The sequence below is a fragment of the Cygnus atratus genome, chromosome 3 (assembly GCF_013377495.2).
Source record: "Cygnus atratus isolate AKBS03 ecotype Queensland, Australia chromosome 3, CAtr_DNAZoo_HiC_assembly, whole genome shotgun sequence".
NCBI lineage: Eukaryota > Metazoa > Chordata > Aves > Anseriformes > Anatidae > Cygnus > Cygnus atratus.
In genome coordinates, this window is record NC_066364.1 from 65,180,966 (window position 1) to 65,203,783 (window position 22,818).

Here is a 22,818-nt window from a genome sequence, read left to right on the forward strand (position 1 = left end):
CTATTTTAAAGTTTTTTTAAATTATTATTCTGTTCCTAAACCTCAAAATTAAAGCTCAAGTCCAAAAATACTGATTTCTTAACAGCTAATTAATCACAACATTTAGAAAGAAAGAAAGAGGAACTTTTGTTCAGACAACTTACTTGCCAGGTGCTTCATGACAGCTATCTAACACTGCTCATAGTTCTCCACTATTCTTATCAAAGTGATGTACTCATAAGAAAATCAAAGAAAAATAAAAGGGTTTGTGGATAAATTGATAGAAAGAAGTAAGAATCTATGTAAGATTATATAAAAGAAATGAATGGAATCACCTGATGTAGCTAAAGATTTTGCTAAAATTCCACATACAATTTTACCCTCAGTTTGAAAACTACCTGAGTTACTATGGTTTTGCCATTTAATAATTATATAAAAAGCTGAATGTACAGACACCAGTACTGTATTCTACATGTGGATTAGCTCATATCACTTCTACTCAAAACAAAAACTTCTCAAAACTTTTTTTGTTTATGCTTCAATTCAAAGATGTTTTAATTAAATATAGTTTCAATTATAGTTCCGTACATTTTTAATTCATAAATGATAATGTTATTTTCCTGTGACATGAACAGTGTTGCTTCCCATCTGGAAAACTGCAAGCTTGAGAAATCAAGAATGCTGTAAAATTTTTCTTAGTGTGTGTGTGTGTGTTAAAAGATAAAAGGTATACCTCCCTTTTAACCCAGGATAACAAATTTTAACTGGAGGTTTTATCCTTCCTGTTACTAAAACCTAAGGTGTTTTAAGGCATTCCTGTCATAAGAGCTAAAGTCAGCATAGAATTGGTTTTATTTGCTGATTTATGGAACCTCTAAATCCCCTCTAGGTCAAGACAACCTCAATTTTAAAAGATAAGAACAGGACGTACAGAAAAATCTAAGGCGTTTCCCCTCTCCAAAGCCAATGATGTATCCACCACTCAAAAAACAATTTAAGCTCTTGTCAAGAAGCTTTGCAGAACAGGTTTTTAATGTACGCCACTTAAAAATCCATCTGAAATTAAAATCTGTCTTGTGGAAAGCACTCCTTCCAAAATCAGATGCTTGAAGAAAGTGTGTTATTATATCAGATCACTAGTTAGACCTATGTTGACAGCTATGAATCAAATTAAGATTTGAAAGTTACTGTTGAGGACTTGTAAAATGCACTCTGAATTTGCTAGCACGGGTTTCAAATGAGAAACACGATATTTAAAGGAAGTGAGGAGACTTTAAATTATTATCTCAATTTGCAATCCATTTTCAAAGGCACTTGAACCTTTTGCATTTTAAGCTGCGATCACTAGTAAGCTATTTTACGGTTATTTGAGGAAAAAACCAAACTTGAATATCTAGTGATTTGGCATGCACCTGAGATTAAATATTTCAGAGTGATCTCGTTCACAAGCGGAAGATTAGATTCTTTGTTAGATTTCAAATCAGGAAGGAGCAAGAACCAAAAAAAAGTAAGGCTATAACTTTTGTTTTGAAGTCAGAAAATTCTTATAGTCACAAAATATCTCCCTGCAGAAACTCTACGTTTACTTTATCATCTAAAAGAAATTATATTAGTATATGAAATTTAGGAAAAAAAATGTGCAACCTCTGTGAAAACACAGGAGCCAGTGCCACTCTGGTTTATTGTGTGTGGCTAATTGTATCAGTCAAAGCAGTTATTTCAAATACTGAGAAACATTATATACTTTTAATAACTATTTCCATGTGGAGTCAAAAGAATTTGAAGCAAGGCATTGAGTTTTTATGTCACATACTTCTATGAAAAGCAAAAGAGCAGGATTAAAGGGTTGGCTTCTGACCCCATTCCCAGAGGCAGGAAGCAGAGGCAGGGTTACTCTTTACAGGGATTACAGCATTAACCCAGTACGAGGAAATATCATCTCAGGTATCTGTCTCCTTAGGAAAAGATGCCAGCCTCTCCTGCTGACCTCCTGCTGCTCTGTGGAAGAATCTCTGGTATTCACAAGAGCAAAGAGAGAAATCCCACTTGCGTGAAAAACCTTGGCCACTGGACTATAAAGTCAATTCCTCTTTCTTTCTCAATAGTACAGATTCATACCTACATTATTCCAGACAAAGCAAACCAGCTTCAATAGATGAGTATTGTCACAAAAATAATCTACAGGATGAAATCATTTCTACATCTACATGTAGAAATCCATCTACAGAGGAACTAGGCCTCTACTGTACACTTATTAGATGAGCTATCTAACCACTGGGCACTGAGGTAAGAAGAAAGTTGTGCCTTTCCTGATGCCAGTGTTTTTTTCCTCTAGTGTTTACTTTGTCTTATATTTAATTCAAGATGAAAAAACAAAAACATAAACAACCTTGACTATACAAATGTTTTGGATCTGTAACGTGAAAAACGTATGCAGCAGAAATTAATCCAGTAAGCTTTCTCTGGAATTACTTTGGTTTAAGAGAACCAAAATCAACGTGGTGTGTATATGTTAAGAGTAGCACAAATAAAAAATATTGTCAATTTAAATAACAGATTTCTGAGTGAAAAGGCAATATGAACAATTATCAAACTAGTTGTAGAATCAAGGTTCCAAGTGTATTGCTCTTCTAGACTCATGTCACATCTGTTAGATATATATGAGTCTAATTAACTTTCAATAGCCCATCATGTAACATCTAATTACTACTACTTTTTTTTTTTGCCAGCAGTTATTAACTGCAGTGGCAAAGGTTCAAAGAAGAAGTAAGTTTATTTTAATTTCAGACATCAACCTTAAATCCACATATTTTACAGGATCTGATCACTAACTTAGTCTAACCACAATTTGCTGTGTCTCTTTAATACTGAAGAAAAGTTTTAGTTAACACTTCTAACAGACAGTAAAACAAAACATTATTTTAGTTGAGTAAACTCAAGAAGTCTGAAAGAATATTTTTCTATCGATCATCACCTGTCTTCATTTACACTAACAGTATTTTTGATATTCTTACCTTGGAGAGAGGGGCCCACAGAGTGCAGCACAGCAATTAGTAAAGATGTTGCCATAACTGTATGGATTATAGTTTTCTTTACCTCTTTTATTTGACCATGATCCTTTAATCTGAAGAGATATGAACAAGATGCATCACATGTAATACAATATGGAAAATGACAGAGGCAATTTAAGGGTTACCAAAGCAGAAGCATGGTGCTGACATCAGAGGCAGACCAGAGAAAACCCATGATTACACTTTCCTAACAGCTTTGGACTGTTATGAAAGCTGGAACCTAAAATCTTACAAGCAAGCACAGGCTTTACCTCAATAGATTTAGACAGCCCCAAATCTCAAAGGACAAATATACTCACAGCAGGAATTTCAGCATCTAAACATGTTTTGCATAATGGTCTAAGTTTAATTTTACAAATATTACAGACTGTTCTACAGAAGAGGTTTGACTGCAACATACCATTATAGCCAGCAATAGAGCACTTGTTTCCCATACCCTTGGGTTACTTCTCAAGCTGTCCAATACCACACAACATCATTTGCTTCTACAGCCCACAAATGGCTCTAAAATATTATGTAGTAATTGCAGTCATTACTGCCTTTTAGTCCATACTATGCTTTCTTTTAGACAATCTTACTTTTCTGTTTGTGAGGTGCTTGAGAGCCTGGATAATATACCTTCCTGTATTCAGCTGGAAATGTGTGCCTTAAATGAAATTACAGAAGAGTTTACTTGAAATTCAGACATGTTACACTCCTACAGTTCCCTGCTCTCTGACTTTCAACAGTTCAAAAGAGATTTGAGAGCTCCTTGGTTGGATACCTGATACAGAGGTACAATTAATTCCATGCCTGCTTGGTAAGTTTTTCCTGGTTGATTGGTATTTTTTTCAAGTTTACAACTCTAACTGTGACCTTAAAATAATAACAAAACACAGATTTGACAGTCTCAAAGACGCTACTTCTACATTCAAAAAATACCTATGAGAAAAGTACAACAGAAAATTACAGTAATTTTAAATTTGCAGTAATTTGTTAGATTATTTGCTCAGTTCCAACATGCTTTCTAACATTAGCTAACTAGCTTTATTTCCTTCTTTCATTCATTTGCTATTTCACCTGTTAGTGAGGGAAAGACACACCAAGCCTCCACACATAGTTAAATATAATTTCACACTGAAACAACAGAAACCTATGTGCAAAATAAGACAACTGTAGAAATGAGAAAGTTGACCTTTGAATTAATTACATACTCCTCACTAGAGGTTTTAGATCTTAGAGAGACAAAGATATTTCAAAGGAAAAATATGATAAAAGATGAAATTTTAATTTTGAGAATTCAACGTTTACTAAAGTAAGTGATTTTTGAGTCAAATGGTATTTAGGACTCTAGGTAAAGAAAAATACTGAAAATTTAGTAATTTTCTACTGAATTGAAGCATATGAAATATACTAATTTGTCTTCTCTCTTCTGTACTACATTTCCTATTTCAAGATACAGGTCCTGGGGGTGTAAATCATAATGGATGCACTGTGTAACCACTACATCTTCAAGCCACAACTACAGTCCGTAGGAGCTCTTCTTGTATTTCGAATCAAGCATGACCAGGTTACTTCCTTCTTCACTAGTCAGGCATTCACAACACTATGCATCTACGAGTGGAGTGCTCTGAGAATTACAGAGAAAAACTGCATATGATTAAAATTAGAGATCTCCTCATCACTACAATACAGAAACACGTATGTAGAAATATACTATGAACTTACATCTTCATTTGTTGTTTGATTGGAGCTGATCAAATACGTGTGAAAACCTGAGAGGCCTACAATGGACCATACAGAGAAAAAACACACCACAGCTTCCAACACAGTAATTGAAAGTCAAGGAAATATATGCAAATGAAAAAAAATATATTATATCCAATAACAAGCAGTTACAATCACAAAGTTCAGTGTAGGCAACTTCTAGTCCCCAGCTGTCTTGAGATCTTTAGGGCACTTCAAAGGGGTCAGCAAAAGCCAAACTCAGAAAAGCAAACCTATTGTCGTTATGCTTTGGTACACAGACCACTGAACACCACTGAGACCAGCAAACGTTTAAGGGTCTGCACACTGAAAAAGGACAAACTACTGAGTGGTTCTGATCTCAACTGCTGAAATTCAAACTTAAACGTTCGTTCTGTAATGTTATCACACTTCTTTTAAGATAGGTACATTGAGAAATAACAGTAAATAATACTTCTGATGGGCTGAGGGGAACATCAAATACAATATAGGTGTTCAAAGTCTAACTAAGTAGCAAAGACTGAGCAGATATGTTTGTAAAAATATTTAGTGTACAACGGGGATCTTGAGCAAGCACTATGGGCTCTAGATCTGTTCTCATAAAATACGAAGTCAGAAAGCTGCATCCCAGTTATATTTAACTAACTGTCCTGTCTTTCTTCTGTTACTGTGGTTAAGATGCAGAACATGATGCTAACACTAGCATCAAAGTGCGTTAGTCCAACTAAAATACAAAATTCACTTGCTCTCTCAACCCCCCCCGGACATATAATAACTGAATACATTCTACTCTATAACTGTGGGGGTGTCCAAATGGCCCAGCCTTGGCAAATAGCCAGGACAATAACTGTTAAGCTTGTGAGCGTAAACAAAATCACAGACTGGTTTGGGTTGGAAGGGACCTTAAAGCCCACCCAGTCCCAACCCCCTGCCATGGGCAGGGACACCTCCCACCAGACCAGGTTGCCCAAAGCCCCATCCAGCCTGGCCTTGAACTTCCAGGGATGGGGCATCCACAGCTTCTCTGGGCAACCTGTGCCAGGGCCTCACCACCCTCTGAGTGAAGAATTTCTTCCTTGTATCTAATCTGAACCTACCCTCCTTCAGTCTAAAATATCTACACCCTATCCTGTTACTACAGGCTCTAGTAAAAAGTCTGTCATTCTTGTAGGCCCCCATTTAACTTTTGAAAGGCTGGAATAAAGTCTCCCAGAGCCCTCCCCTCTTCAGGATGAATGACTCCAACTCTCTCAGCCTTAGTTAGGTTAGGCTTGAATACTCAGAACTGTACAGTATTTGTCCAAAACTGATAGGAAGACTGGGAACCCCCAATTGATTGCTAGCTAATTATATGTCATCAGTGAATCAATAAGCTGCTTCAACCCTGGTTTGGTTTAAACTCCATGAACTGAATGGTTTTTCAATGCAAGAGTAACCTTCACCTCTTCTAACTTCTCCCAATGGGAACAATGCAAATGAAAAGCACAGAATTACCTTCCTAAATTTAGCATAAAAGTTAAAAACAAACAAACAAACAAAAAAACAGGCTATGCTATTAGATTGTCTGTTTTTCATCTTGCATCTGTTACTCCTTTCATTTGCTTTCAAACTGCTTCTGTTTTCACTCCTTACAAACTGCATAACCTGAAAGCCACAAAGAAGTAACTACATTTTAATAGATTGTTATACTAAGAAAGTCAGTCAGCACCCAGTGTTGCATACTTACTACAGTTTATATAATTCCTTTAACTCTAAAGGAGTCATCATCTCAACAGCAAGACAACAAAGTAGCTTCTAAACTTCATATACTCAGGCAAAAAGCAAGTTTCTATGGAAGGTTTTATGGAAGGTTTCCTTCTCGCTTTTTTTTTTTTAATCATTATTATTTTTTATTTTTATTTAGTTTCATTTACCTACAACAGCCATGAATGCAGAATACATTTGCTTCTACTATGCTATTTTCTGCAACCCTTAAATAGTGAATTTTTTTAGGGAGCATGAATCAAAAGCAGAAAAGGTTTTGGTTGCTAGAAAAATTGATAGAATAAATCAGTTAGAACAAGACAATGCGAAAAGAATAAGATAAAAATAATCTGTATACTAACTGTATGCTAACCTTTAAAGAAGTCAGTTTCCAAGACAACAGTAATCCAAAATATTCCAGAACAAGGACACAGCCTTAAAAGATACAAATAACATTCTTACCACTGAAGCTATCAACAGAAGAGAAATATGACAGCTCCTCACCATTATACAGAGACACAGGCTGGAAAATACATGGATGGACATAATTAATCGCAATAAAATATCCTAATATTAGTTAACAGTGAAGAGTCTTGTACTGCATGTCTGCTCTGACCTAATGAATTGGGAAATACATGAACTGTCTGTATAATTTTAAAGTGGTTTAAAAAACAGAAAAGAGCTGTTTGCTTTATGACCCAATCTGTTTCAACAGCAGCCAAATGACCGAAGTGCACTGCTGAGCAGCATGTTCTGACTACTCTGTCATCTCCTCTTCAAACCATGTGGAGAACCAAACCAACGCAAGCTAGGAAATTACTCTCAGTTGACTGTGCAACAGCCATAGCTTAAAGCAAGAATAACTGAAAATGGCTAAGGAAGCAGATTGTCGTTAGCAGGCAGTTCAGAAGGTGTAAAACAGCCCCCCAAAACTGGACACAGTACAAGTCCACCTAATTGGGCTTTGAGAGGGTAGAAATCGTAAGAAGGACTGTAGATGAGCACTGCTCAGTAGAATCTACACACCAAGACCAAGAGGATGAATCACTTGGTCAGAAGAGGAACCTGAGAGGGAGGGATGCTCTCTGCAACCTCATCAGCAGAATGAGCACACCAGTAACAAGCTGTTTCTTGCCATGATTACACTCCAGAGGGTCAAAATACAAAAGTTAGTTTCCTACTGACAGAAAACGGAATTCCTCAGACTTCTTTTTGGATCTTGGTTTGAGGAACTGGAAGATCTCTAGAGCAGGTGGTTTTATGATAGCTTAGCATGACTGAGTCTGTTAAATAAAAATCCAATACAAAAAAAAGCAATATTCTCAATATAAAGCATAGCTTTTTAGCATAACATGGTATCTTGCACAGGCTTTTTAGCAATACAGACATGCAATGTTCTCCGTATCTGAATGAACTGATGCAACATTCCCAATACCATTCAGACAATTTAATTTTTTACTGTTCTGAATTGTAACCAAGCTATTAAATTGTCCAATGTGTCACTATCAAACCAGGCCATTTCAACAAGATTGACTACAGAGCCTGTCAAATTGGCACATCCCTGAATGCAAACTATGAACAAGCAGCCTATTGTTCCTGTACAAGGGTCCTCAAGTGCGTAGTCAATTACCTTTTGATTTAAGGACAATTGAAAGCTATTCTTGTTTGAACAACGTATGAAAGAATAATCTTTTGTAAGAAGTAATTGTAATAGTTTCATTTGGAAGCTACTGTTGTGCTACTTAGAATAGTTTGTTTGTGGTTTGTAAAATTATTTGCACACTAAGAAAATTTAAACACTGGTTTTGCTTAAAAGGGAGTTTGCAGCTCGTGGGCTCTACCTAACAAACACACATTAAAGAAAATCGTATGTACAGAATTTGTAGAATTTGACACTTGGAAAATCTACCTGGAAAGAGTGATTTGCCTTTATAACCAGCTACAAATGACTGAGCAAACAGGATGGGAGTTTCTTTTCATCTACTGTCAAAAAGAGAAAACTTTATGATGTACAGTGTCCAGAAGAAGTTTTCTTGGCAGGAGTATGGAAAAGAATTATTTTTATAATAGCTTTATGAGAGGCGCAAACTGCTTATTCTGACATAAACCATTCAAAACACATCCATAAGAAGTGCAAAGGTTACAGTCTGTAGAGAAATGTAAGGAAGAAATTAAAGAGAATTTCTGTCAGCTTCCCATTTTTCTGTTATGTTAGCTGCTTTCAGGTAGGATCAGGAAGATCCTTTTCCATTCTCACTTAGTGGAAAATATACAAAAAGCTCCCATGAAATGATAAATAGAACACCGGGCATTTAGAGGATAGTAGTCCCCCAGTATGCATGTGCTTACTTCTATGTAACTTAACAGAAGTTGACACTTGAAAGGGACTTCCCTAAAAACAGTAAGTCAATGTAAAGATACTTCTAGGAATTGAACTCTTCAGAGACAGTTGTTTCACAATATATTTTTTCTATTCCGACAAGAATCAGCCATTTCAGATATTTTTTTACTGTAAGAGCAGAAGAATCTTTTGATATTTCAAATGAAACCACAGCATGGGCATAACGTGAAATATATTCATGAATTCCATCACAAATACATGGAACATATTTCCCTCACACATGAAAACTACAGACCTTTGTTAAGGGTACTGCTTGCAAAAGATGATGAGTAAGAAAAACCCAGACTAGTCCCTTTCCTACCTCTAACATGTGGTGAGAAATCCTGTTGTGCAAGAAGTGATGAAATCATTAATTGATAAAATCCCAAATGTACATATCCAACAAAAGCAACAAAACAAAAACACATCTCAGATGTTACTTTACAATAAGATCTAAAACCTGTTTCAATGAAAGGATATCTTGCAGGACTGTCCTTGAGGGCATTGAGGAACCCTGTTTGTTGAGAACCTGTAGGAACAGAACCCAAATTACCAACTCAGTAAGAAATTGGACTACAGGCTGTTTTCACCATAGTGCATACACAGCATTTGAAGAACAACTGAATAATCATAGTTTAGGGTTTACTAAAGTGAATCCGAGATTATGTTATTCAGCAGCAACAAATCAGAAAAAAACACTTGTGTATGTTATCAGGTCTAACATCTGCAGAATATTTTCTCAGTAATACCAAATTGATGCATGCATACTTTCCTTTGAATAAGATTTCTGATTATCCCTGTTTTTTTCAGATCTAATATCGAAACAAAAAATTGTAAGCTAATTCTTTAATTTTGGAATACCAGTTTTCAAGAGCAGCCTCTTGACTTGGAAAATTTACACCAAAAACCCAGATTCTCAGCTTTCCCTCCTTTATTCTGGAAACAGACAAAGTTCTCTAGACTATAATTCTGCTCCTACTGCACCTGTGTAGACATTTCTTTTACCCCCCCCCCCCCCTTTTAGTAGGTGCTAATTGCCTCTGGAAAATAAAAGATATCTACTAGCTGAAAAGAGCTCCAGAACAGCATGCTCCAATGATCTGGAGATGGAGAGTTCAGTTCCACAACCATGAGATATTTATCAAAAAGGACAATTTGACTGCTGGCTGATACATATGCAGCAAGTGAATTTGTAGAAATTGATTCAGTGTCACATAAGACACATACTTGTTGTGTTTTAGTGTGCAATTTAAATTATATAAATGCATCAAGTTGAAAGTATTTCCCGTTAGCTAAATCTATCTGAAGGGTTGTCTGAGGAGAGCAGAATCCTGATTAATCAAGATGTCTTTCAAAGAAAAAAGTGTGTATATCCTGATATCTGACCTGTGAAGTCAATTTTTCTGTTTATCGTTAAAAAGAGAATGTTACTTACCTTGTATTTTGAGTCTTTTCAGACTCTCATAACTTGGTCTTAGCCTCAAGGCACGAGACTAGTGGAACTTTCCCCTAGCTTCTTACTATTTTTAGGATCCTTAACTGCAATGGCAGCAGGTAGTTGTGATCTCTATTCCCTAGTGCTGGTCACTTACAAGCAGTTCCCAGTGTATCAGAAGAGGAAGTTTCCTCACTCCAACATACAGCTGAAGTACTGATACCTCAAACAAAGATGAAAAACTGAAGACATACTAGTATTGAAAATGTTTTAGGGAGAGATGGAAGAAAATCTTGCAATACAATACCTTTCAATTAGCTGACTTACAAAGTCTATTTATTATCTTTAATAATACTATGTGCAAAGATTCTTAATCCTGGAAAGGGCAAATTTCCAAGGGATGTCTTGAAAATAACGCCACAGAAAACAAGAAGTTTGCTGCATCTCATATCTCATTACCACATGGGTTTACAAAAAATTATTAAAGTGGCAGCATGTAAGACTTATAAAAAAAAAATTACACAGATTTCAACAACTTGTCTATATCAAGAGATATTTAAAATTAAATAGGTTTCCTATGTAATCAACAATGTCAGAGAAGGAACTTCTCTATTAGGATGAACTATGAGAGATTAAAAAAAAACACAAATGCCTTCAAGTTGCTTGTAAACATCCCTCAGCCCCTTCTCAAAAGGATATTCTCCAAAGGCATTCAGCCCAATATGGGCTGAATATTTTTTTGATACAGTCAAGAATATATTAGATAAATTTGAATGCTGAACTTGAAGCTCAAATGTAGTAAACATCAAGGAAATACTCACAGTTCATACCTGCTCCCATTGCCTTTGAGGACCAAACAGTCTTTAGAATTATGGACATTTTTGCTGTCTCATCCAAGGTAGATAAACCTCCATAGTGAGAATGTTTTACAGCCGATACACTTAGACAAGTTAGCACTTAACATTTACTGTGTGTTACCTCTAACACTTATACAAAGCTGAAGTTCTTCTCAGCCACACAGAGGCAAAATTAATCTCTCTGATCTTTGTCTAATTCACACTTAGAATTAGATATGTATGCTGTGAAGTAAAAATCCACTAGATAAATCAACATGATATACAAAATATGAAATACTGGCATAATATTGGTAATTCTTATGCTGAAAACTGCAAAAAAAAAGCATTGTAGTTTTTGTGAAATAAAGGTAGATTAGCTTCAAAAGTAGCTTTATATTGTCAGACCAATTGTTTTCAACTGCTGAATTTTAGCAAAGTAAGGTGACAAAAAACATGCTGATGCCTTAACTGTAAAAGGTATGCAAATACATGCACATGTATGCCCAAATAAATTTTGAATATTAACGGAAAGTGTTCTCTTTCCAATAATTACTTTTCCCTTTTAAACAATTGGGTAGTTTTTTCCTCATCTCTTTAAACTGACATTAGAAAGGACTTATCTGGCAGCGAGAACAACTTGCTGATCCAGACTCCCCAAAATCACTGCCCCTAGCTCTAGTGCTGCACTTCTGAACTGTGACAGCCACTCAGTACTTTTGCCCTTCTTTTGTGAAGCACGAACAAGAGTAGTAGTTGTGTTTTTCAAACTATAAACTTCCATCCCTTCACAGCGTAAATTATTTAGGAAATTAAACATAATCTGACATATTTTTCAGTAAAGCATTCTCTAAATATTGCCATTATCAAGTTAGCTCTATAAATGTGTTATAAACTAGAATTATTACTTCTATCAAGCTTCCATTGTAATACAGAATATAAAGAAATGAAAAGATCACATTTCCAAAATGACTGAAGAAATACTGTTCAAGGCAATATCCTATATAATTAGTGAAATATTTTAATGTGTCCTAATGAAAATGGGTTAAAAACCCCTTACTATATACAAAAGGACTTCTTTTTATGACAGTTCATAACCTATCACCACAGATTAGATCATCATCATACAGGAGCTAACACAATTTGTTATGTGTTAAAACAACAACAAAAAACCAAAATAACAAAAAAGAACACCCAGAAGTCTGGGAAATATCTTCTTTAAACCAAATTCAGAATACAAATAAAAATCAATCTCAAACTTATGCATATTCATCTACCTATAGCTTATCTGATTCACTCCATTATAAATTGGTCATTCTCAGAATGTCATGCAAATGAAAGTAACATGTTAAAAATAGGGTAAAAGATGTAAAACTGAACAGTGAACAAAAAAGCGTAAAATAGGTCAAAACTAGTTTCTAGTAGTTTACCTTTTTGTTTGGATGACAACTGACCTATACTTACTCTTAAACAAAAAAAAGTTCCTTGGGAAAATGATGCTAACTGTATACTTAGACATGCAGTATATGTGCTGCTTTTTCAATAAACTGTCTACAAAAGGACAAAAAAGATCAGAAAATTAACACTCTATTAAGGTAACGTCAGTACTAGATCAATGACTACCATGACCAGGGTCTGCTACAGACCAGAGTGGGAGTCACTGGGGGTTGTGAAGCTTCAGAGAAAAGGCAAATAAATAAATAAATAAACAAACCCTGAATGATCAAAAGATTAACTTAAAAGTAAAAAACTCAAGTAAATGGCTACATACGTAATCTGATTTCACCAGCATACTTACGAAGGATGACGTGGGTGATAACGAATGCAAATATAAAGACTGTCAGAAAGGACAGAGATAAAATAAACATATAAAAAAATCTGTAGTTTCTTTTCCCCACACAGTTGCCTACCCAGGGACAGTGGTGATCAAACCGTTCTGAAATGAGAGGCAGAAGAAAAAAATGGAAAACAATTAATAAAATGCTGTTTACTTGGAAAAAAGCTCTCTGAATACTTTATTAAAACTCACGATTTAATTGGCATTTGCAACTAGCCCCAGAGAAATTCTTACTTAGAAGGGAAAAAGAAAAGAAAAAAGGAATATTTTAATGAAAACTTACAGCTCTTGAATAAATTAAAGTATGACTGAGGTGAGCTCCCATTGAACTTGCAGCATTATTATGATAAATTGTGCAGTCAGACCAAAAAGCTTGTATTTATCCACTGTTACATGGAGCAGTACCAACTCAATTGCATTTTTTTCAAAGCAAGGATATTTTCTTCCAGTGACTCTCCTACTCAGAATTAGTTTTCGTATTTACATCTGTCACGATGACATCTGACTTTTATGCCCACTACCATCCCATCCATTAATTACGGCATATGAAATATTCACACCCTCCCACTTTCTTTTTTATCGCTTTACTCAAAGTATTTTCCATTCCAGACCACCTATTTTTCAACTAAGAGTTGATGCTGCCTTACAAACCCATTCAGAACAGTAAAACCATTCACACAAACCATTTTTCAAGCATTAAGATTTAGGCAGCCTTGTAAAATTTGCTTATACTTTTCCTTTACTAAACTGAACCCTTTCCCTTTATTTCCCTGAGAGGTTAACGTGTTAATGGGACAGGAAGACGCCAGGGCAGTTCAGTATCGAGCGTCCCAAACACCGGTGCTGGAAAACAGCAGTGGGACCAGTGAGCCCTGCAGCTCCAGGCAGCCGGGAACCCCCTCGTCCCAAAACTCTGGGTAATGAAAATGGAGCGATTGTCAGGAAACAAAAGGGCCTTTCGTAACTGGAGAGATTACACTGCCATAATGTCAGAATTTTAAATTTCTAATCAAATCCAAGATCATAACACATGACAGATGCTCTCATGCTGACTGACTCTCACCCTCTGATCCTCATCCAAACCCTGTTTTGTTTTCTGTGACTTTTATGCTTCCACTGACGTACAATATCAAACTATTTGTAATTGCACAGGAAAGGCAAGCTATAAATTTGAAGTCCTTAAGCTCTATGTTAAAAAGGCACATCTGTTCAAACACACCAGTTTATTTTAACTATGGCTTTATGTTAAAGACCTACATGGGAGGTTTTCCTTGAAGGATGTATTTAGGATTATCTCCATTTAGGAAAAAAAGACATCAAAACAACAGGAACAACAGATTTCTGAGTTCACCAGACTTTCGGGTTTTTTAATGGTTTTGTGTAACAGATGTTTGGACCACATGTTTCTGCCATAAATCTGTTTCAAATTCCAATGGGGCTATTCAAGGTGAAGTTGCTGAACTTAGGATAAGGCTTCAGAAACACTTTGATTTAGAGAGACTGCTAAGAATACCAAGAACTAAATACCTCCAATATCTAAGAGTCGGCAATTTATTCAGTGGAATACGCTGTTATTTCCAAAATAAGTAGCCACTATATTTCAGTAGTGTTGATTTTTACATTTGTGCTTCTGAATGAGTCCTTATTCTCTGATAAACACTTTACTTCATTTAATGAGTACCTAACATAACACATGAGCAAATAATACCACAAAGAAAAATACAGTTATAGAGACTTCTAAAAGTATAATCCCTGGGTACTTTTGCACCCTAGTGCTTCAGGAAAAATAATAAAAAAAAATCACAACGTCTTTAGAAAATTAATTCCATACATTCACATTAATTCTCTTCTATGCTCGCACAGTAGGAATCAACAAATTCTACTGACATAAAGCTCAGTTTCTAGCTGTGAAACATATTTAAATATATGTATGTGTTTGATAGATGCAGATAAATGCACACATACAAGCACACACCTATGCAAATACACACACCTATATGCAGATGCATACACATAAACATATACTTCTTAATAGAGACGTATTTTGACTTATTTGCCCCTCCTCTCTATTTCTGTCTTCAAACTTTTTTGGTAAGCTGAAGGCTCTGATTGCTCAGTAAATACCTTGCTCAAATTGTGGAGTCAAGTAACTACCTAGTATATTTATAAAGCAGAAATGTACAGAAAAGGCTAGTTGAAAAAACATCACTACAGTGCTAAATGTGAAACAAGTCTAACAAAGCAAGAGAAGTACTAGAGGATTTATGTGAGTTATGAATAAACCAGGCCTCCTTTTTCCCAGACAGTCATAAAATACAAAGGGATGTGACATTTATGCTATAATGCCACAAAACAGTATCTTAAATAGCAAGGGATTAGAAAACAGCCAATCCTGGCAAAATGAGCAGACACATACTAAGCAGAAACTCCTAGCACTGTTGAGAAATATAAACTCTCTTAAGACTAGAGCTCTTTCTTCTTCCTTGCAAAAAGTACTAACTTAATAAGTATCAATGAAGAAATAAAGTATCATCACGTTCCCCTCCAGAAGCCTGCAAACTGAACAAACAACAATTTGGAAAAGGAAGCTTTTGCCTTTGGCCTGGACAATGCTGGTAACAAAAATCAAGATTCACCTTCATTGAGAAATGAGAAAAATACCAATGCTGAGAGAAGCTGGGAATTCTGGCCCTTGTGAACCAAAAATGCTGGGCAAATACAAATGCAACTGATCCATGTTATGAAGAATCATGGACTGTTTGGAGGTGATGGTTGTGGTTTTGGTTTGAATTTATAAAGTATCCTGGCATAGTTGCTGTATTTATACACTTATGCCAAACTTAATGTAAAAATGTTTGCAGCAAATGAAAAAAATCAAAATACTGCTAATACAAGCTCTTGTTAATAGAAAGTATATTAGAACTTAATGAGGAAAGAAGGAGCTACAAGGTCTGGAGTTTGTCTATGGAAGCATCTCAGGAACAAAGCAGCTTTGACAGATCATCGTCATGCACTCAATTTTAAGCGAATAAGCCAGGTATCTGCTTCAGGATGTGGTATGGTGTTACAACCATAACGACCTAATAGAGAACTACTGAGAAAGACAGTCCTGCTTCTCATCTTCTAGAAATCCTATGAACAACCTCTTGTCTGTGTGTTCTCCTTCCATAGACCAAGACTGGTGCATGTTTTACCTTGTGGGGGCCTGGTTCACAATGTCAGACTGTCTTAAAACTAGGGTTAATTTTCCGTTGCTTAGCTCCCCAAACCAGCTCATCCCAGTATCAGACAAACACCAAAGCTGACACAAGTGAAGAAGAAAGAACACACTGCCAGAGAAGGGATGACCCTTTCTGAAGCAGCTCAGTGTTAATTCAGCTCAGCTCTAACATCAACCTTACTGCTGGTTAACACTTGCCAGGACCGCAGGAGAAATTCAGTTTTAATGAACTTTTCAGAGTCTGAGAACAAAAGCAGATGTAAACAAAAAGACTGAAAAAATGTGTGAACAGTTTATAAGGTGAAGGATCAATGAAAAAAGGAGACAGGTAAATGGAGACTAAAATTGCTGCTGTAAAGACCACAGAAAACCAAAGATGTAAGAAATCTCAAGAGATGTCAGCAAACCTCCAACAGTGACTTTATTTTACCAGTTTGTCCCAAGTGATCTAGCTTGGAATTTGGCTAACCAGCACCTTTGTAACTAAAGCCCAAGTGTGAGGCCTCACAGGATAACTGAGCCAACCTAAAAGCTCAGTAGTAGTGAAAGAGGTGGTCCCGTGCTGCCCTTCCTGTCACCTCATCCCACTTCCTTCTTTCATTGTCTAAGTTGCTGCTGAGTCAGCTCAGTTCACCGAACTGGCAGGAAAGAAAAAAAGGAAATTATTCTGTTGGTTGCTCAGTGAGTAAAACTGGCTTACCAGCAGCTGTGTTAGTAAGGGCTGTATGAATGGGCACAAAGGCGAGAATCACGTGAGAGGGGGAAAGAAGGAGGAAGTTCAGATGGTGTTGCCCTAGAAGCGGTGAGCTGCCGGCACGACCCAGTGGTCTCATTAAAACTCACCCAGTGATATATGGGATTGGGACCACATAGAAGAACACACAAGTTACATCATGCTTTAGACACTTCTCTCACTTTTTAACTTCCCTGAAACATTTAGATCTGATAACTTGCCTAAGAAACGTTAACTGCTGAATATCACAGATAAAACCAAAAATGATAACATCTCCCATTTTAATAAGCAATGGAGCGTTTGGGCCTTATAGAAGCAGAGTGTTTCCTTTAGAAGCCACATGGAAGCTTGTTCCTTGATGCTCAGAAGCAAAGAGCCAAACCTCTGCTTTTCCACAGCACAGCATGGAGACTCCTTAAGTTCTTAAATGCTCAGCTTCCACTTTTCAATCCCTGAGCTCCAGGAAACCACATACAAAATGACTCTAAAGCTTTCTTCCTTCTTTCAAAGCACTCAGTAAAAGCTTTCTAACTTACTAAGAACAAAAAAGTGTTTTTACACAGAAATTTTACAGGCCAGCCTAGTCCTTGCAGCTTTTGTTGTCTGGATGCGTTGTGATTTCAGAAACGTTTATTATTATTTATGAACTGCTTCCTTTTGCCTTTGCTCGACTGGATCCCTGCACACCAACATATGTTTTCTGAAGCTTAATGTGAAGGCAGGTCTAAGGAAGACAAAAGGCCTGCAGGTACAATTTCACATTAAATTGCAGATTCCAGTGAGCACAAGTCAGAATTCACTTGGCAATTCCCCCATCTCATTCAATTAAAGCATTGCATAGCAAAGACACAAACCTAAGGCATTCACTGAATGTTTACTGTGCTTTGTTGAGCACATGAAAACATGCACCCTAGGATGGGGAAGAGTCAACAGCCCGCTATTCAAATTTTGTGACAGTCAAACTCACATTCCTACTGAAGTAACCAAGACAGCTCTAACTGAAATTACTTTTGATAGTAGCAGGACAAGATAGGACCACGAGATCCTTTGTTCTGGATGCACACTGAGCAATTATGTAGAGATACCAACACATCTGCACATATTTATTATAATGACAATTAAAGCTCTTTGTAGAACTATGATGTCATGATATGACCACATCTATTTATGCTTCTTGACTTAGTATTTTGTATGACAAAGGGTATTTTCAGAATTTGGTTGCTCTTGAAATGCTAAGGAACACAAATGAGGGTTTTTTTTTTAATTACAAAAAGTATTTTTCCTTCTAAGATACAGTAATTCAATCTCAACAGCCTGAATCATGTACACATGCACAAAACCAAATATAACCATGGCATTAAAGCCTTTACAGTCAGTTTGACATAACTAATAAAAAAGTCTTGTATCCATTCTTCATAGCTTATTCATAAAAAAAATATCCTTAGATCAGCTGTTTCGTTCCATTGACTTAAAAGTCCTTACTCATAAGAAAAATTTTTGTATAAAAAGACTGATGGGACTTGCCATCAACTGGCAACAGCAATCAAAAACATGGATCAATTTGCATCACTTAATATACACAGCATTCACCTGTGAGACTGTCATCCTCCTAACAATGCCTTTGCTGTTACTTCAAATGAAATTGGATTAGAAATTTATGTTGAAGTGAATAACAGAAGACTGATTGCAAGTTACATTCATATGCATGCTGATGTTATTTTAGAACATCTGTTAGGGACAATGCACAATAGATCCTTTAAACCACCAAGCTTTAGTACTTTTGTATTCTGATTCCCAGCTAAAACACCCCAAGAAAACAAAATGGAACAGAGCGAACCTCCTGGCCTCAAGTTTACACTCGGGAAATATGCACCAAAGGTTTACTCCAGATTACTTTCTAGACACTAAACTGATTTCTACAAAATGATACAAAGTGAAACAGCAATGTAACATTGGGGAAAATAGGCCTCCTTAATTAATGAAATAAATTAATAATGTGCATGGATATTTATACCAAAAAGTCATTCAGAGATGCAAATGCAAGGGATACTCAACACATTTTACTCCAACTACTGCATAAGTACTACCCCAGAAATCTAAGCTATTTGTGTGGATTTTTAAGAAAATCAGTTGCAATGTCAACTTTTTCCACTCTAATCAACTTCAATAGTGGCAGACTAATGTTACTCACAAAAAGAAAATAAACACACTTAATTTTGTTAATAAAAAATAACGATTTATTAGGAAAACATCCAAACATTGCCTTAGCATGCTCACAGTAATTAAACTCTACTGACACATAGCCCACTTCACTGTTACCTCCAATAATCAATGTTGACTAATTAACAATAAATCCCGTTGACTGCAAGCACACTAATGGTGACACTTTCAAAGGCAGCAGCAGCAGTTCAGAATAAGAGTGCACAGCAAAGGACCTCACTGCTTAACCAGCTTCTCCTTGTACACATACTTTTGTAAATATGCTAAGTTACACACAAATATAACACATTAGGAGCCATAAAATTGCCAGACACACACCCAAATCATGAAGGAGGAGAGCTCAAAAAAACCCAACTCATTCCTAAGGTAAGTGTGGTAACCATGCATCAACCTCTACAAAGTTCATGGCTTTATTCCTCTTTTATTCTACTGAAAAGCATTTTTTTTCTTTTACATACTTCTACCGTTGCCTTGTACCTACCTTCTAATTCCTTAACCATCTTTCAAAATGTTATTGCACCAAATGTAAATATTGGTTATTTATTTCAGTTTCTAATAATATTCTTTTGCATTTTCTCCTAGTTATTTCTCTCTTTTTTTTCCCCTCTCAGAAATCTCTACTCTGACTTCTGAGATTTACAGCATCATTTACATACTCAGGGATTTCAATAATCTCTGCTCTTTTGTACACATATTCAGACCAACACCTTAGCTGTAATATATTTCTCTGAAGTAACCTTGGACACCATACCATGTTTTAAAGAGACTTTCTGCCCAGCGCTTTGGCCTAAACTTAAAAAATAAAAACAATCTCTTTGACACATATACCATGCTCCCTGAACTTCTAAAATACGTCTGGTATATAGATGGCACAATCATAGACAAATAATATACGTCTGGAAATGCTGCTGTGTGTTCCATCTGGCAGCCTCTTTGGTGCCCCAAAAAGGTAGCACACCTTCAACAAGAAGAGACATAGCCATTTCTCACCTGTGAAAACTGGAGAGAAAACTAAAGAGGGGAAAAAAAAAGGAAAAAAGGACATAGCAGCTAACCTTGTAGTTTTAACAGCTGAGCTAAAGAGTCACTTTTCAAGAGACCTGGAGCTAAGGCTTAACAGGTTCAAAAATCAGGCCCCTTAATGAAGTGAAAATTACACTCTTTTCATAGCAGTACTTCATAGCTGTATCTAAACCCAGAAAATGTAAGAAAAGAAATAGGCAAAGGTCATGAAAAAGCTTTGACAGTAAAAAGAGAGATAATAAGGGAACGAAGGAAGAGTGCTACAGAATGGAATTAAACCCAAGCAAAATGAAGCCCTCACATCAAGTAAATGTACGTTGGTTATAAAAGACCAGGAAGTCTTGGGCAAATTACTCTCAGACACAGTGTCAGTGTTATAAAAAAAACAAAACAAAACAAAACAAACACAAAAACTTACAATGCCACCCCTCAGCCTGCTTTTGAAGAAACTAGTGTTTTCCTGGCTGGAAGATGGTGGTGTCTGGAATGATGTCTGTGCAGAGCTGCTCCCAGAACACACAGGTAATTCTGACTATGTCTTGCATCGCGTGTTAGATGTTATGTACATTTTAATCAATAATTCCCCATTTGAAGAAAATACATTTACAACATTAGTGCTTAACCAAGGAACCTGTTTTTTTAGAACAGTGATTTTTATCCAGAATCTGCTGTTTGGCATACTGTTAAGTACATGACACACAGTATTTTCAAAACAATACATCGATGTAATCCAGCCAGGATCAGAAACAAGACTATGGCTACAACTGCCTAGTCAAAATGCTTTAGGGAAGTGATGATTTAACCAGAAAGGGGGTGTCTATTTGCTTCTAATATAGCATATTTTCTGGTTTTGTTTTTTACACAGAAACCATTTGCTCTTGCTTACGTAATCCACTGCTTTGTCTTCCATAACAGCTCATTGATTCTGATCACCAAACCCACTAAAATATCCTCAATGTCCTAGACCAACCTGTACTATATTTTACTACTTTTTAATCAAATACTCCTTCGTATGCTTAAGGACCTCAGTAATACAACTCACTTTTAGCTTTCCAATATCGGGTTAAAAAGGATAATTTCTTTACTATTGACGTATATCCTCATATATTCAAATATGGTTTTGATTATTAAAGGACCAGCAGTTTTACTATATTTTGACCTCAAGTATTTCTCCCTGCTCCCAAGGATCTAGCTTCTTTTTTTTCCCTGGCATGCTCCCCACTGTAATGTCTAGCTTCTAAGAGAAATCCAAGCTAACGAAAATCTGAAACAATATTTCCATTTCATCAACGCCCCCAGAAAGTAGCATACATAATTTTACAGTTGGATATAAAATAATTAATACTCTATGCTAACTGTATAATATATGGTTAAAGGAATCAAAAGAGAAAAGAAACTAAGCTCAAAGACTTAGATTTTCTAGACTCACCTATATCTTTAAGTCTTTACATAACACCCAATTTCTTCAACTGTAAGAACATAAAAACTGGAAAAAACAACCCAGACCCCTGCCAGTCTAATAAAATCTTGACACTTGTTTTCATGTTTAGGATCTTTAGAAAAGCAACCAAACTTACAAGTGAGAAGAATCCTATTTCCTACAAAAAACAGAACCATTGGTAGGATTGATGAAGAAGGCTACCTCAAATCCATCAAGAGCTACGGAAAACAAAGTGTTAACCCTCAAATGCTCAGGAAAGCCTATTTTGAAAATTTCTGAAAGCGTGAGAATATTCTGCAGGAAGTATCACTGCATGCTTGCCCTCTTCTTCTGTTCTTCCCTGGGGATCCACTCTGGCCATGGCAGGAAACAGGCTGCTGCACCAACTGAAACCTTTGGTCTAGCTTAGCATGCCATTCTCATGCTCATAATGGATCTCTGACAAATCAAAGTGATTTCTTAGTAATCCTAATGAAAACATATCAAAAAGAAGCCATCTTCAAAAATTTGAGCTTTCAATCCTCTCTGGAAAAAGTCACCTGCGTTGAAAGAAACACAGTGGAACCTGACAAGAGAAGCTATCTTTATCCATGAATCACACACAAATTTATGACATACATTAAAAAAAAAGAATAAATAAGGACAAATTCTATTTTAGGAATATAAATGGTAGTTCTCTTCTTCTAACATTTTTGCCTTGGTCTAAGCCAGTTACTTTGCTCGATAGGCAAAACTGTGGCATGTGAATACAAAGAAAGCTTTAGACATCTATTTTTTGGACTAAGTTGATTTACTGCTTGCTAATCATCAGTCACTATTTTTGCTTAGTCATTCCATACTATATCTGGGGAAATAGTTTGGAAACAATCAACTGCCTCTTGTTCAGCTTTTATTATAAAAATAAAATTAAAGAAATCTAAAATTATTTATCACAAAAGAAAGTTGATGTTGAAATCACCAAAAATATAAAGAAAAAGTAATTTCAGAAGGAAACCTGACAATTGGATTTTTAATAGCATCAGATAAAGCATCAACATTCAGTTGTCAAAACTCAGCAATAACTAGCCCAGGCTGAGAAGTTGATTGCTGGGGTTATTTCTTTTTTTTTTTTTTTTTTCCTCCTTTAGCTCTTGTGTTTATATGTATGTTATTTTAAATTTGCTTATAATTTTTAAGCA

General features: G+C 36.0%; 1 protein-coding gene across 4 annotated transcripts in view; it reads right to left on the bottom strand.

Annotated features, from left to right (window-relative positions):
* Window positions 1–22,818, bottom strand: part of ZDHHC14 (zinc finger DHHC-type palmitoyltransferase 14) — a 108,233-nt gene that overhangs the window by 10,763 nt on the left and 74,652 nt on the right. For all 4 annotated transcript variants that reach the window (XM_035538542.2, XM_035538541.2, XM_035538540.2 and 1 more), the window contains exons 4-7: window positions 12,965–13,102; window positions 9,379–9,427; window positions 4,758–4,860; window positions 2,994–3,103 (exon numbers count right to left, since the gene is read on the bottom strand). In XM_035538542.2, coding sequence (XP_035394435.1) covers window positions 2,994–3,103; window positions 4,758–4,860; window positions 9,379–9,427; window positions 12,965–13,102 — 400 coding nt within the window. The remainder of the gene's footprint in view (window positions 1–2,993; window positions 3,104–4,757; window positions 4,861–9,378; window positions 9,428–12,964; window positions 13,103–22,818) is intronic.